The sequence below is a fragment of the Dermacentor variabilis genome, chromosome 2 (genome assembly GCF_050947875.1).
Source record: "Dermacentor variabilis isolate Ectoservices chromosome 2, ASM5094787v1, whole genome shotgun sequence".
Lineage (NCBI taxonomy): Eukaryota > Metazoa > Arthropoda > Arachnida > Ixodida > Ixodidae > Dermacentor > Dermacentor variabilis.
This window is the reverse complement of record NC_134569.1, coordinates 15,211,998-15,227,803: the sequence shown is the minus strand read 5'-3', so window position 1 is coordinate 15,227,803 and position 15,806 is coordinate 15,211,998. Positions and strand designations below refer to the sequence as shown.

At 46.0% G+C, this 15,806-nt stretch overlaps 1 protein-coding gene across 1 annotated transcript in view; it reads left to right on the top strand.

Moving 5' to 3' along the window:
• LOC142571409 (eukaryotic translation initiation factor 4E type 2-like) overlaps nucleotides 1-15,806 on the top strand; it is a 32,629-nt gene that overhangs the window by 4,772 nt on the left and 12,051 nt on the right. Inside the window, exon 4 of the mRNA XM_075679735.1 lies at nucleotides 6,935-7,039. Within this exon, the coding sequence (XP_075535850.1) occupies nucleotides 6,935-7,039 (105 nt within the window). The remainder of the gene's footprint in view (nucleotides 1-6,934; nucleotides 7,040-15,806) is intronic.

Below are 15,806 nucleotides of genomic sequence, written 5' to 3'. Positions count from 1 at the left end.
GTAACCGGGTTATTTCACCATGGAAAACACACAAAAGTTGACGGTGCAGCAGCTTCTCATTGTTATAACCGACATATAGTTAAAACCAGTATCGTTATAAGTGGGTTTGACTGTAAATGCGTCAGTGACGCTGTCCAGGCAAAGCGTTTTTTCACCGGTGTGCTCGCCTGCAGCAGGGACATGTTGCTTCTGGGGCCTGCCATCTTGATTATTTCACGACAAAACGGATGGAAATGGCGGCGAAACGGAGACCAGCAAGTTCCATTGGTGTTAATTGCCATTGGGTTTCCAACGGCGCTCGCGCTGCTGTGTAACTCCGCCTAACAGCCGTTAAGGCCAACTGTCGTGTTCCTTAATGGCCGTTAAAGTGCCCATGCAACAGGGGTATTACCTCGATGGCACACCTCAAGTTAGGTTTCAGACACACGAAGATGAGCTCACTAGTTCGGATGCACTCAAACAAAAGCTGCGAGATTTCTTCGGCAATCCTTACGGTCGCCAACTTGCCACAAAAAAGATGTTACCCAGCCGTGTGCCGACGTCAGCGGAGCCCTACGTCACACACATTAGAGACGCCTTAGCTCTATGCCGCAAACTTGACGCACACATGACTGGGCCAGCAAGGTTTCCCACATTCTCAAAGGTATCGCCGATGATGCCTTCAACTTGCTCATCTTCAACATGGCCACGGCGGATGCAGTTATCAAAGAGCACCGCAACCTGGAACTCTCGAAAAGCCAATGTATTGACCAACAGTCTGCCCATCTATCAAACACCCCAGCGACATCTCCCTGTGCCGACGCTCCTCGTCCCAACAATACTGGCGATGTTACCAGCTCCTCTAACTCGCCTGCAGTAACAGTTTCCCTGATTCAGGTGGTTGCCCGCCAAGAGTTGGCCAACATGAGTCTTCGCTCTGTCTGCTCCGCCCATTGCCTCAACACCCGGTCGGATTCTTCAATTCTACCTTGGGCCACATCTTACTAACACATTTTCGTGGCCCATGTGAATGGCACACTGGTGACAACAAGCCCATTTGTTTTCATTGCTGTCGAGTGTGGCACATTTCTTGCCACTGTTGCAGCGCTGTGTCCTGTAGTTCCTCACTCTGTCCCCATCTGTGTGATCTGTGTGCGCTGTTAACCTTTTAAGGAGTTCCCTGGCCCAGGCCACTTATACTGGCTACTCTAACCCAAGTGGCCTTTCTCATCCCTATACTGCACAGTTTGATAATGCCGCCACTGAATCTCCTGCACCGAGCCACCTCTATTCATGGTCGTCTTCACCCCAAAGCCTACAATTTCGCTCGACCCATCCCCGTCGCTCATATTCCCTAACTCCCTATGAACGCTCCCAGCTTGAAAACTAGACGACGATGCAGCACCTTGAGGTGACAGTGCATTTCTCCTTATGCCGCAGAATCCTCTACTCACATGAACCTCTCATATGAACCTTCTTGAAGTGCAAGTCGACAGCATTTCTGCGTTGCTCTAATAGACGCTAAGACACATTTATCTGTCATGAGCGCTGACCTTCTTAACCCCCTGAAGAACATAGTAACACCCACCACAATGCCTGTTCCCCGTGTCGCTGATGGCGGAACGGCCCCTGTTATTGATATGTGTGCCACCCGAGTCTCCTTTACCAATTGCTCTACACACTGTCCCCACAAAATCATTCTTGGCCTGGACTTCCTCTCCGCACATTCTGCTCTCGTAGACTGTACAGCCGGTACCTTCCTCCTGAACCACCTCTAAGTTGACACAGTTGCATAGACTTCGTTCGCTTGCCACCTTTGGCACAGACTTACGTTGATCTTGTGTCATCCCCACCAGTGCCCGACTGTCACTACATCGCAGCACCCATGCAAGACGTCCTCCTTACACACCGCATCACAGTACCTCATGCAGTTTAATCTATTACGGCAAATTGTGTCCACCTGCCAGTGGTCAATTTTGGCTTGACAACACAAATGCTGGCACGCGGGACGTCTCTGCCATTCGAGGATCACTCATCACTCAGTAGCATCTATTGCAGTAGAAAACAATTCAACCAACCCTACTTTACCATCGCAGTCGGCAACTTGTGCCATCGCCAACTTACAGAAAATGATAGTGCCCAACTTGCTGCCCAACAGTTCCCCACAGAATCTACAGAGTGGGCTCAGCCGCGTGGACAGCGATGCACAGCTTGTGGTACGGCCAAGCAGGAGAAACGCACTTGCCTCTTTCTCCCTCCCCCTAGTGCACGCTCACTTTGCCCTCCCCCTCGCTCCCGCTCTTGCTATCTTTTGATAACGTCACCTTCAACATCGGGTATGCTGGAGACGGCGCACATCAAGCCACCATCCTTCTCGTTCACTTGCAAGCTTTTGCCCGCATACACAGCAAATGGCTGTGCGTTTGACAGTGCGTTCAGAAAATTGCAACGCTAATGAATGAGATCTGCAAAGTCTAACACGAGGTAGAAAATTTAATCTGTCAAATTTTCAGCTTTTGTGGTCATTGCTTTGTATTCTTGCTAGCCTTACATCAGTTTGCCAGGAGTGAAAAGAGAGGTATCACATCTGAACTTGCTGGACTCAGTCTATGTCGTACTTGCAATGCGCTGAATACCCTACATGTTGAAACAAGACCGATAGGGTCCTGAAAGTTGATGCCTGAAAAGTCAACCATTGGAATCAACCGCCATTGAAATAAAGCATAATAAAGCAACAAAAATTGCTTATTGCACGACAAATGTGGTTCCATATGAGCGTCATCGTTGCATGTCATCAACTTATGTTTTGTAGAGCTATAAATTTCAAGCCAAGTTTATTCGCTTGAATTCTAGCATTGTACATTCTAGCATTGTACGTTGCAATGGTTTTTTTAAATATGATATTTAGATTAAGTTGTTGGTGATTCTGTACATGAGAAGTGCCCTATTCTTTTTAATATATTGCCACGCAACTATTTGGCAAATGTAGCACAGGGTTTCATATCGCATGTTAACGCACGAGTATAATGGATTGAATATGTATTCTTTCAATTTTACCTGTTTGTTTATCAGCAACAACGCCTGCCGAAGTCCTGACACAGTCAAAACTATCTCTAGAATATGTCCTGCTCCGCAGATGGTATCTTAACAATTACCGAGAATTGGACCATGCTTCGCTTACGCACAAGGGCTAACGGGCCGAACCGTGCCGGGCAGGGCCCAAATTTTTTGGGCCGGGCCCAAATCTTTCGGGCCGGGTACAGGTCTGGTTTGAAACTATTGAGTCGGGCTTGGGCAGGTCACTGCATAGCACTTTCGAGCTCGGGCCCGGGCCTGAAGATATGGCCCATGCAGTGCTCTAATTCACGCAGAAGTTCGCAAAATGCTAGCCAAGAACATCATTCAGCTGTCATGTAGTCCATAGGCATCTCCTGTTGCCTTGTTGAAGAAAAATGATGGCTCATGACGATTTTATGTGAATTACCACAACCTTAACAGAGTTACAAAAGAGGATGTGTATCCTGTGCACTCGCCCACAAAATATTGCGGGGTGTGCGAGCGCATGGCGAAACGACCCTCCTCCCCTGCTAGCGGGGCACCCCTGGTGTCAAGACCGACACCTGTACGCATGTGCCTCCCTGCGAGACTGCAAGCGTGCACGTTTCCACACTTCCTCCTTGCGCGCCGGCGACATCCGAATACAGCCGCGAGGTGCCCTCTTGCGTTTGGCGCTGTGGTGGCTTATAATATTATCAATATCAGTTGGAAATTTATTGTTGAGAGAGCGGCGTGGTGGGGGGGTGGCTTTTGGGAGAGAATGGTGAGAACCGTGAAGGCCACCCTTTGCAGAGTGCTCGGAAGGCGCTGCCTTGACCATGACAGCCTCTCCACGGTTCTAACCCAAGTAGATGCTGCCGTAAATTCTCGTCCGTTGACTTTCGTCTCCTCGGACGCGGGGGAGCTTATGCCCTTGACTCCAGCACATTTCCTAGTTGGTTGCAGGCTAACGAGCTTGCCTCCCTTCCGAGAAACCACCAAAGTCAAATCGTCAGCAGAGACACTAACGCCAATGGAGGCGACGCGCCGGGCTTGTTGACTCCTTCTGGCAACGGTGGAGACGCAAATACCGACTGCAGCTTTGCTCAGCGCATGTCACAAAGCCAGGCAGAGCAAGAGGCATCGGTGAGGGAGACATAGTTCTCCTCGGGAATGGTTGGGCTCCATGCCATATGTGGAAAATATGTTTTGTTTTGGAGACCTTTCCTGGAAGAGATGGCCGAATACGCGCTTGCAAGATCCTCCTCCTGAACCAAAGCAAACTGCGACGACCCATACAAGCCTTGTACCCACTCAAGCTCAGCGAGAAGTGCCAGCCTGGGCAAACAATGGTGGCCGGGAATGAGCCGGCGCTCATTGCGGGGGAGTTTGTTGAAAGTTGCAAACGACCACCATACATTGTTGCACCCATGGTTGGGGGACCGACGACGCAAGAGAGAAAGGGAGTCGGCAAACGGACGAGGGGTGCCCCACTGCACCGCGTCCCGGCTGGCACCTCTACCCGCAAACTGATCTGTTCCACTGGCTTTTCGGCGAACCGCCTACTGAGTGCGAGGCGCCGGTGCCCCCGACAGGGACGAAGGCATCAGTGTGACCAACAGAGAACGTGGACTTGGTGTTTCTTCTCTTTCCTTTCTTCTTTCTTCGATCTATCTTTTGTAAATAAACCAGTCTCGAAACGGATCCCAACGAGTGAAGTTCTTTCCTTCGAGGCTCCTGCAAGCACGGCTGACGCCATCCAGCTTAGTTAACGCGCAGCAAAAGTTAGCGCAGTTGTACACGAGCAACAGCAGTTAGAGTCAGCCCAGTGGCGCGAGCATTCATTCACGCTATGAGTTGATAGAAATGGCTCATATTTGAAAATACTTGCTTCTGTATGCATCTACTTTTTATTCATATGTAGAGAATGTTCGACTCGATTTGCAATGGGTGTTACCATCTATTTCTAAGATATTTTATTTGCTGTGCATATTACTAACCCTGCCCTTCCGTTTTCTTTTTGAATGAAATAAGCACTACTCTTTACTATTCAAACTGGATTAAGTCATTTTTTATTCTTTAACATGCTTACTAGGGAGTGACAGCATCGGGCGACATAGTGTCAACCCGTCTTGACATAAAACAAAGTTCTGTGTCATTTAAGGAATTTTGTAAGGGCACTCAGGGAAAACCTGAAAAACTCAGGGAATTTGGAAATGTCAACTTGGTAGACACACTGCAAGAATGCTGCTTAGGCATAAAGAGTGTCTCTCACTTAATCTTTCCTCACAATAATTTTATGCTGGCACACTATATTAAAAAAAGCTACTAATGGTTAGGCATTGCTTTCCTCTCAAGCCACAGTGCTTCCCATTGCCTTGCATTCCTTATGTGCATGGCTTTGTGCTACCTCCTTGCGCATAACCTCATGCAGGGATGCGAGCGCTGTCTCCTTGCGGTTAAATTGAATTGAATGTCTTTCCATGTCAGCTCAACGTAGTTTTTCTCGTTTGGCCCTAAACTAAAGTTTACATGCAGTGCTTGTGTCTTCTACAGTGTGCATTCGCTGCAGTTTACTCCCTGCGCACACCTTCAGCACAGAAAGACAAGCACTGGTGCTATTCACATTGTGTACCAACGACAGCTGTCACCACTGCACCATAGCTAACCTTTGTCGCAGTCTTCCCCAACCTTATGCCTTGCAGAGTGGCAAGTCCACCACAAAGCCCAGCTTTATGAATGAAACTCTTTATCTCACTCTTTTCTTTGCATGCACAGCTAATGCACAAGTACAGGCAATAGCTGCAGCAGACAGTCTACATTAAACTGGAGCTTACTGCAGCTGCGTGCTTGAAGTATTCTCAGGGACCTTGGGAAGCCAATCAGATTGCTCGCCCGAGTGACATCACTCAACCATTCTACGTAGAATGGGCAGAGGCAGGTGGAAATGAAGGGAGTGGAACGGCTGCAGTCTTTAGCGATGCAGATGTTCAAAAACTCAATCATTACACCCTTTATGCAGAGTAATTAAATTAGACCCTTGGTGATCACGTGGACCTACCCTACTCACTCTTTGCATTTGTTCACAGCCATCAAAACTGCTTCAGGGTCCCTTTAACTTGCAGGGTCTCAGAGTGAATCTTAAACATTTAGTTAACATTCATGTGGCTGAACAAATTCTTGGATTTCACCTTTTAATTGGCTATTGAACATCATTCAATTGCCCTGAGATATCCACACCACTGTCAGATTTGTAGCAATGGAAAAGAACCAATTAGTATGCTGTATGCTAACAGAGTACACACCTGACCACGGAAATTTCCATTACCAATTAGCATGTTGTAGGTTAATAGATTGTACACCTGACCACAGAAATTTTAATTTCAGAGAAACAAGGTTGAAGAAAAGCATGGATAAATTTTGTAGTAGTGGCTTTGTAAGCTTTGAATAAACAAATTTAGTGCAGTGATTCACTAAATTATGCAAATATAGAAATATACACAGCAGCTTTCATATCTGTGTGGCAGCCACATTGGTATTGGTTAAATTTAACTTGTTTGTAAATCCTGTGCACCAAGAACCTTTGTAGTGCAGTGTATTAGTGAACTCTATGGTGATGTGAATAAGATACAAAGTGTGCTATCAAAGGATTTCTTGATCAAATTCGCATTAGTGGGGTGTTTTTCTCAACCGGTTGATATCAGGGTGCAACTAGTTGTCTTATCCGAGGTAAGCCAACAGATCATAGACCATCCTGGGGAAAGGGTTTGCTGGTTGACTACAAGCCAGTAGCTCACCTCAGAGTTCATCTAGATGCTTTTTCTTTTTTCAGCAGCATACTTCAGTGCACAGCATTTTAATTCTCAGTAGTACTGCCTCAGCTGATGTGTTCTCTTTTGTCGGTATTGTTAAATGCCAGGTGGAGCAGTTCTGGAGGCACTACAGCCACTTGATTCGGCCTTCAGAAATGTCAGGCCACAGTGACTATCACCTATTCAAGGAAGGAATCAAACCAATGTGGGAGGCAAGTGGCCCTCTTTTTTATTTTTGTTGCATGTGCATCATCTTGCATCTCTTCCTACTGAGAATGTGACAACAGCAGTTGAAGTCACTGCAGGTTAAACTTAGTTGTCTATTTCACTTTGCATACTTTTGACTCACTGCAGTAAACACTATGTGAAGCTGCGTTCACATGAAAACAAATTTTCCACGCTAAACACAGTTGTCAGAAGGCACTTGATAGTTATCAGTGCATTTGGTCATGAATGCACAGCCACAAGTAATTGGGTACTGGAATGGAGAAAACTTCAGCAAGAAAGTCTGGCAGTGTAGTGCTGCACATGATAGGCTGTGCCCATTATCTTTTTTTTAATATCGCTTTGGATGCATGCCATTTGGCTGCATGGACAGACAACCATTGGACAGGGACATTTCCTGTTAGCCATTATTTTCCTCTTTCATGATTTATCAGTGGCCATTGCTGTATTGAAGCAACATGCTGAAAGGGATAATTCCCCTGGCCTCTTCAAGCTGCATTCTTGCAGCTGGAGTCACCCCAGGAGAGACCAAACATGCATGCTGGCTTGATATTATTATTTTGTCTGCTTTTTTATATGTTGGCATATTCAAACTGCATGGAACTGAAAATTTGATTCCCAAGAAGCATTCTTAACGCACCAGAAGAAATATTTAAAGGTGGCACCACGGGTGTCCTGCTATTGCTTACTGCAATATTGTCCGACTTCACAGCCGAATTCAATGTAAACTAAAAAAGTTGTGGCAGAAACCTTTTCTGCTTGTTTTACTTTACTGTGCTTAAATGTAAATAAATTCTGTCATTTTTTATGCTGTCCACAAAAGAAAAAGAATCTATAAATTCCAAACACAGCCATAATGAGAAAAGTTTTGTAACTTAAGTGTGCCTTTGCACATTTTCTTTTTCACCCAGAAACTTGTGTAAGGACTGTCATATATAGAATGTCACCTTTGAAACATTCCTGAAAAAAATGTTTTCCTGAAAGATATGCAAAATAACAAAAAATTTAAATAAGCAAGTTCTCCAAAAAAGAAAAAGGAACTCTGATCACAATTTAAAATAATCTAATGGAGGTCTGCTTATGTCAGGCAAAACATGGCTGCAATATGTTTCCTCATTTGCTTTTTCACAAAATGTAATGAGCCAAAGTGGCTGATTTGAGCGTGCTGGCTTCGGTGCCTTTGCTGGTTGTCTATCAGTTTCCACTGTGCGCAAATTCTCATTTCTCAAAGTACTCATTTCTGTACTGTAAAAGAAATTCGCTCTGGTAGCTTGTTTTCAACAAAAATCTGTTTTCAGATTTTATTTGTGTCATGTGAATGCAGCCGCCCTCTAGAGTGCTAACTCAGTTTGCAGCCTACGACGACACATTTTTGTGAGAACACACTCTTTGCAGGAATGTTGCAAGGGCAACATTCTATATTTCACAGTCAGATGGTGAGGTCGAGCACAGGCTTCAGCATGTGACTGCAGGGGGTCCGACAGAAAACAGAGCTTTGTAGCAATATGTTGCCATGGCTGCCAAACCTCCAGATGGGATTTTACTCCAAGAACCAAACTGTCCTTCTCCCTTTCGGGTTATGTTGCGGTAGAGAGGGACTACCCTCTAGTGGGAGCATTGGTGTCCAAGCATATAACATGCCGCATCTGCACCACAATGACTGACATTCCTCATCAAATTCTGGAGCTCATCTCACATGAGAAATGGAGCAAAAATATTGTCATTCTTAATGTGTATAGTTCACCCCGTCAGGGGATACCTGTTATCCATAGCGAAAGGGGCCTGGCTCTGGCAAGATATCTGCAACCTGCACTTTACTCTTCCTACCAACCCGGCAAAGCCAACGCTAGGAGGCAATAATGTCACGCGAGACAGGTTCCCTGATCTCACCTTCACACGCAGCACCGGGTCTATCGTGACTCACAGTCCTTTAGACGAAAACTTAGGGATTATTACATTGTGGCTATGGTCCTACCACTTTGTACATCGCACCAACCTGAACAGAAAGTCCACATGACGGATTGGACGAAGTTCAAAGAAAGATGGTTAGAGCCATTGAAAGGCGAAGTATACAACCAGTGGCTAGCCTCGCTAACACATGACCTAGAAGCGACTGCTCGAAAGATCACAACCATGGTATGTAACCCTGGCATTGACGTACATCTGTTACACCTATGGGACACTCGCTGAGGACTTCAGAAGCGTTGGAAATGACAGCGTTCCCATCATAGGCTCCAACGCCACATGGAACAGATCATGCGAGAGGTGCAGAATTATGCTGAAACACTAACTGGTAACAACTGACGCAATTTTTACAACCGCCTCTTAGGCACCCTGGGTACAGCTAAAATGTGGTTAATTCTCAGGGCCCTCATCAATCCCACAAGGAGTAAGATGCATACATCATAGCTTACGCATCCTCACCCACGCTTACCACGATGACCCCGACCGGCCCCCCTCCTCGTACCCACTCGTCCACACAGTAGACAATGCTAGGGCTGTCCTACGGGACCTCCACTGCAGTACGGCCCCGGGTGCAGATAGACTGCAATTCGGCACTTTGCACAACCTCAGCGACTCGTACTACGCTCACATGATGCATACATTTAACAAGCCTTGATGGCAGGGGGCGCTACCACAAGCGTGGCAACATGCCAACCTTTCCTAATTCGGAAGCCAGGCAAAAATATCTCAATGGAGAATGTATGCCCAATATCCTTACCATCGTGCATCACAAAACTGATAGAGTCTGTCATCCTCTGCCGCCTGTAATCATTCCTCGAACGCCAATCATCTTTTGTGGACACTCAATTCGGCTTTTGCACTGATCTATCCACACAGGGCATACTACTTCAGCTAAAAGAGGAGGTTCTTGGCCCTCGATCTCACAACCAAACGATAGCAGTCCTCGCCCTAGACCTGAAAGGCGCGTTCGACAACGTCGAACATGACTTTCTCCTTGGCAATATTTCCTCCTTGCCTTGCAGGTCACGGGTCTACAACTAAGTCCATGCCTTCCTACGCAACAACACAGTGTCAGTTGGGATGGGCTCTAACTGCACGGATACTATCCGCTTAACGGGGTCACAGTACCGCCCAAGGTTCGCTACTGTCCCCAAGCCTTTTTAACATCGCACTGTCAGGACTTCCCCAACAACTTGAGTGTATACCAGATCTTCGTCACAGTATCTACGCAGACGATACCACGATTTGGACCACTCTGGGGTCAGATGGCGAGATCCAGGACAGGCTTCAGCTCGCAATCGACACTGTCGCCTAATATGCATGGAAAGGGAGGCTCAGTTGCATCCCGCAGAAATGAGAGCTAGTCCTTGTCGGACCGCCCCATGCTGCATCACCAAATAGAGAGGTTAAAGCAGCTGGCACTCTATCGAGAAGGTCCAATGCGCCTTAGTGTAGTCCAAAGGGAGGGCCTAGCAGACCATGCATCTTCTCACCCACCAGACTGATCAAATCATGAATATGCTTCGTCGAGAGAGCAGTCACTTTGCAGGTCTCCACGAACAGGATACGTTCTGCTTGTTCGAAGTGTGCATCTTCAGCTGCTTCACTTATCGCCTACCTTTTCACCATTCACTCTATCGCAGCAGATGCACATCGAATGACTGATATTCTAGGATGTAGAACAAACTATGCATGTTCCTCATTATAGCTCAGCTAAGAGATTATTGGCGTTAGGAAACTACAACACCCTAAGTGAACATTTCAGAGCACAGAGTAGGAGCCAATTTTATCACCTCAGCCTCACTTCCGCATGGTAGAACCTATTTTTGAGGCTAGGTTATCCACTTCCTACGACCGTTCGCCAAAAGACATATACCCCAGTTCCAGACCGAGTGGCGCAAGCTCTTAATGTTCACCCCATCCCACGTAATATGCATCCAGAGTACAATAGTGGTAGGTGCCGTGCTATGGTGCAACTCTTGATATGCATGCTGGAAGATTTAGAGAGGTTCAGAACCATGTGCAGTGACAAAGCCCATAATTCCTCAGCTCTCGTAGCAGCAATAGTCAATGGTGATGATGAATTAGTGGACACAGTGTCTGTACGCAGCTCCACAACCCCAGTCCTTAGGGTGGATCTGGCCATTCGAGACGCACTTTGTCTCCTCCAGACTTCTATTTTATCCTCACCGATTCAAAGACGGCATGCCAAACCTTTCTGTTAGGCAAAGACATTACACTAGCTGCTCATCGCATCCGATCACAGCTTCCTCACAACACACCAACACCAACGCCACCTGCTCTGGACTCCTGGTCATACCTCATTGCCGTGCAATGAATGCACTCAATCAGCCGCTTGCGAACTCTCCCTCTGAGCTGCCCCATTTAATGAGGCGACCAACCCAGATAGCCGGAGCCTATTTCTCTCGTATCGCGATATAGTCACGCACTATGCATGTGCATGCATCCGATTCTCTCCTCCACCCCCTTTCTTTTGCGAGGAAGAGGTGGCACTCAGGCAGCTTCAGACACACACACATTCCCAAACCTCTGCTCTGTTCTCAGAGATACTCTGATGCTTGCCCTGGTTGCGTTGTTCAAGCCACGATGTTTCGAGTTATGGTATAGTGCACAACAACCCCTATCTCACCCCTTCCCGACATCCTCTACCCCTTTCCATACTGAGAATGATGGGATGATGTTCTTCGTGATGGACCCCGCAAGGTTTGCCAGGCCTTAATTCGGAGTGCCTGCAAATTCATTGGAGCTGTCATTGGGGCCCTGAACTAGGAGCACCACCATCAATCTTCCTTTGTAATAATAAATATGTTTTTATCATCATATCTGTCGACCGAGCCTCCTACGTCGTGATGCCATCATGGTTGTTTCTTTAACTGGATGTATATCAGAATAGGCATGGGGCAGCATACATTCACATTCATAACATGAATGACATGTCGTGACATCAGTGACGTGACATAAACGATATGAACGACATGATGTCAGTGTGTTCGTTTCTTTAAAGGGACACTAAAGGTTACTATTAAGTGAACGTGGACTGTTGAAATACCATCCCAGAAACCTCGAAACACATGTTTCGTGCCAAGGAGAGACTTATTTTAAGAGAAAATGCGTTCTGAAGCGTCCGCGTACCTCTAGCGCAGTTCAAATCGCCCGCCCTCCGATCGAGGAGTACTGACATCATGGTCTCATAGTGACGTTGCGCCATCGGTGAGCAGAACGGCGTCCGCAGACGGCACTACGGCTTTTCTGCACAAAACGCAAACGCGCGGCCAGAAACAGAGCCAAGACAGAGCCGACAGCAGAGCGAAAGCGGGAGTATGGTGGCCAACGGAAGGAGAAACGCACGACCATAAGCCGGTACTTTATTCTATGACGCAAACTTCGACGCTCGTCGCAATGGACCCTGACAACGACAGATTGGCTCGCGATGCTGGGCTCAACTTCAGCGATTTGAGCACTGACGAGCGCGACCTGCTGCTGAGGGCTCGCGCTGCCGGCGTCGTTGCGTACTACGACGGCGGCCTCGACACCGGCTCTCCGGAGCGGGAAAGCAACGAGGGCTTCCCACGACATCACAAGGACGTGGCATTCTCACTGCTTGTTGTTCAAAATGAAAGTTTTGCGAGCCAGCAGAACCCGCACAGCACGACGCGACAACGAAACTACTGAAACTCCAAAGCGTGCACGGCGCAGAGTCGAGCGAAAACGAAACCTTTCGACCACCCGTACTACAGAAGGGTAATGTCAAAATGTTATTTTTTTCGTAGAACCGAATAGACGTAGACAAGTAGCATTTTCTTCCGTCTTATAATCGAATGAAATGATATTTTCAATACGAGTAGTTGAGTATTAGTAAAACAAATTATGAGGAGTGCTTTCGTCATCAGGCTAGTACCGGAATGTCGCTGGGGGGTCTCAAATCGTGTCATGCATTTACCTCAATTTCTCGGTTACTAAAGCTCTGTTTGCGTTTATATTGACACCTTAGACATTCTAGAACATTGCTCTACCACTTTAACTTGACTTTCTGGTAACCTTTAGTGTCCCTTTAATTCGATATATTTATATCAGGATATGGATAACATTACATAAATGTCATGACATAAATGATATGAATGACGTGATGCTGTTGTGGTAGTTGTTTTTTTAACTCGGTATATGTGTATCTGGATATGTATGACATGACATGCGTGCATGACCTTACGTGAATGCCTCACGTGTCATGACATGAATGCCACAAATTGCATAACATGACATTAATGACTACATGCGTGAGCATGTCATTCCATGCATGTATGTCTTGCCACACATATCCTGATACATAATCAGTCACATATATGTACTACATATACAAATGACCATGATGCCATGACTTCATGGCATTCATGTGATGCATGTTGTCATTTCATTCATGTCGTGGATATCCTAATATAAGACTTTAAAAAATGGAACTGACATTGATGACAATCATGACATGAATGTCATAAATGAGATTACTATAATAGATTGATTGACATGACATGCATGTGTGGCATTAGTGACATGTCATATAATGATTGGCATGAATGCCGTGGTCAATCATGTCAAGCCATGACATGATTCCCATGAATGCCATGACGTGCATGAGAAGAATGAGATAAATTCGGGACATTGATGCATGCATGCACAGCATTACATTACTACATGACAAGAACTTGGGCCGATGACTTATGTATATATGCTCGTGTCTGTGATGCCATGATGGTCATATCATCATCATTCCAGCTTCATAATCTGACTCTCACTGCTGATTCACGCATGCCGTCTGCCCTCGAGCCATGTGGCATGCGTAAGAAGATCCCAGCATCTCGGCAGCAGAACAACGGATGATGGTTGCATCTGTTCAAACAGCGATTGAGAAGCAAGTTTCCCACGAACATTAATTTCCAAGCACCAGACAGCAATGCGCAGCCTCCTCTTTCCTCCCAAAGGTTGTGGCCCTTCTCGTCATTAACAGGCTGCTTAATTAAACATCAAGGTGTGCTCTTTTCTAATTTGCACAGTGAGTAAGACAAGGTTGCATCGAATTCCACTATGGCAGCGTCGTCACGGCTTGGTCAATGCGAGCAGCTGCACCACGCCACTCGTCCAAATGGCTATAACAGACATGAGCTTCAGTTCATGTTGCAGTATCACCGTCAGGTCAACCATTTGTGTCCTCTAAACGATAACATGCTGCTGTCAGTGAGCATTCAGTTCCTGCATTTCTTCCTCACCTAGCTCCTCCATGCCACTCACTTACATCAATTCGATTGTTCGTAGAAATCCTTCAATCACCGTTACCGTCGTTGTCATCTTGCTGCTGCTATCACACATACACAATAATGTTAATCTTAGTTCCCTGTAATCGCGTAACACACACAAATACCGGATATGCACAAATGCTTTGGTCAACCTGGCAACGCTTTGCAGAATCCCAGACAATAGCTGCCTGTCAAATGTTTCGCATAGCGTCGATTCCCATAGTGCTTGAGATCTGTTTAGCTTTTTCTTTTTACTTCTTCTTTTCTGGGTACGAGCATTCCGCCATTTTAAATTGTGTAAGTTCACCAATTTTGCATTTTGGACGCACTAATGAAACTAATGTGAGCTAGCGACGCATCCTACCTCAATTGGCAAACTTCACCAGGACAAAAAAATTCACAGCTTGGCATTGTCAAACTGCATGTGTTTCCACCAGCGATTCAAATCTGCGTCAGGCAATAGAAGTGCTTCCTATGTTCACATGGCAATAATAACGAATTGCAACTCTAGTTGTGTGTGTGTGTTTGTGTGTGTTTTTTTTTTTCTGCGTCTTCTTTTGCTGTTACTTCTGCACTACCAAATATGATGCTGTGGCTATCTGGATCTCACCTGTTTATCTTTATGATGGTACCAAAATGGCATCGTTGCGTCAACCAAAAGTCGCTCCTCCACGGGGCAGTGGCACGTCGCGGCACTCAGTTTTCTACAAGATTTTTATCGGCAGCTTTATAGAGAAGTGCAATTTCCTGAGGTTCCACGTCACTTTTCTTTCTACTCTTTCCCCACATGATAAAGGAACACCCTAGGATTGCAAAAAAAAATAAAGAACTGGAATTTTGACCGGTGAGGCCGGAGCAGTGCGAGGTAAACCGGAGTGGTGGGCAGCATTTCCACTGCGCTCACCATGGAGAGAACGCTGGTGTAGCAGGTGCCCCAGATTTATGATACACTTATAACATGCTTTTCCTGCATTTCTTTTAGCTCAAGCTTGCATGTACGTATAAATTTTCAGTTCATGAAAATAAAAGTGCATCACTTTATTTTTGCTATGCATACTTTGCATATCTGCATATTTATTCCATCTTTGCCAGTGAATTGAATTGCCAGGCTATTTATTTGGGTAACGACACAGCCTAGAAGCCTACACAAAGTTATTCTGCCATCTGCCACTATAAAGAAAGGCAGTAGGTGTAATAATATCTTTTTATATACAGTTAAACCTCGATATAACGATGTAGGTAAAATTGGCAGTTTGCTTCATTTTACTGAGATTTCGTTGTATTGAAATTCGACCTTTTATGTAGATAAGTACAGTGATCGATTGATTTTCCTTACACCTGAAGGGGCTGCAGAATTTTCCGAATTATCAGGCAATAGAAAAAAATGTGTGCAGCTTGCACTAGTGGTGCAATCCTAGAGTCAACAGCGGAGTTTGTGATCACCTAACTCTTATGTGTCTTGCCTAAGTTGTTTGTAGGTTTT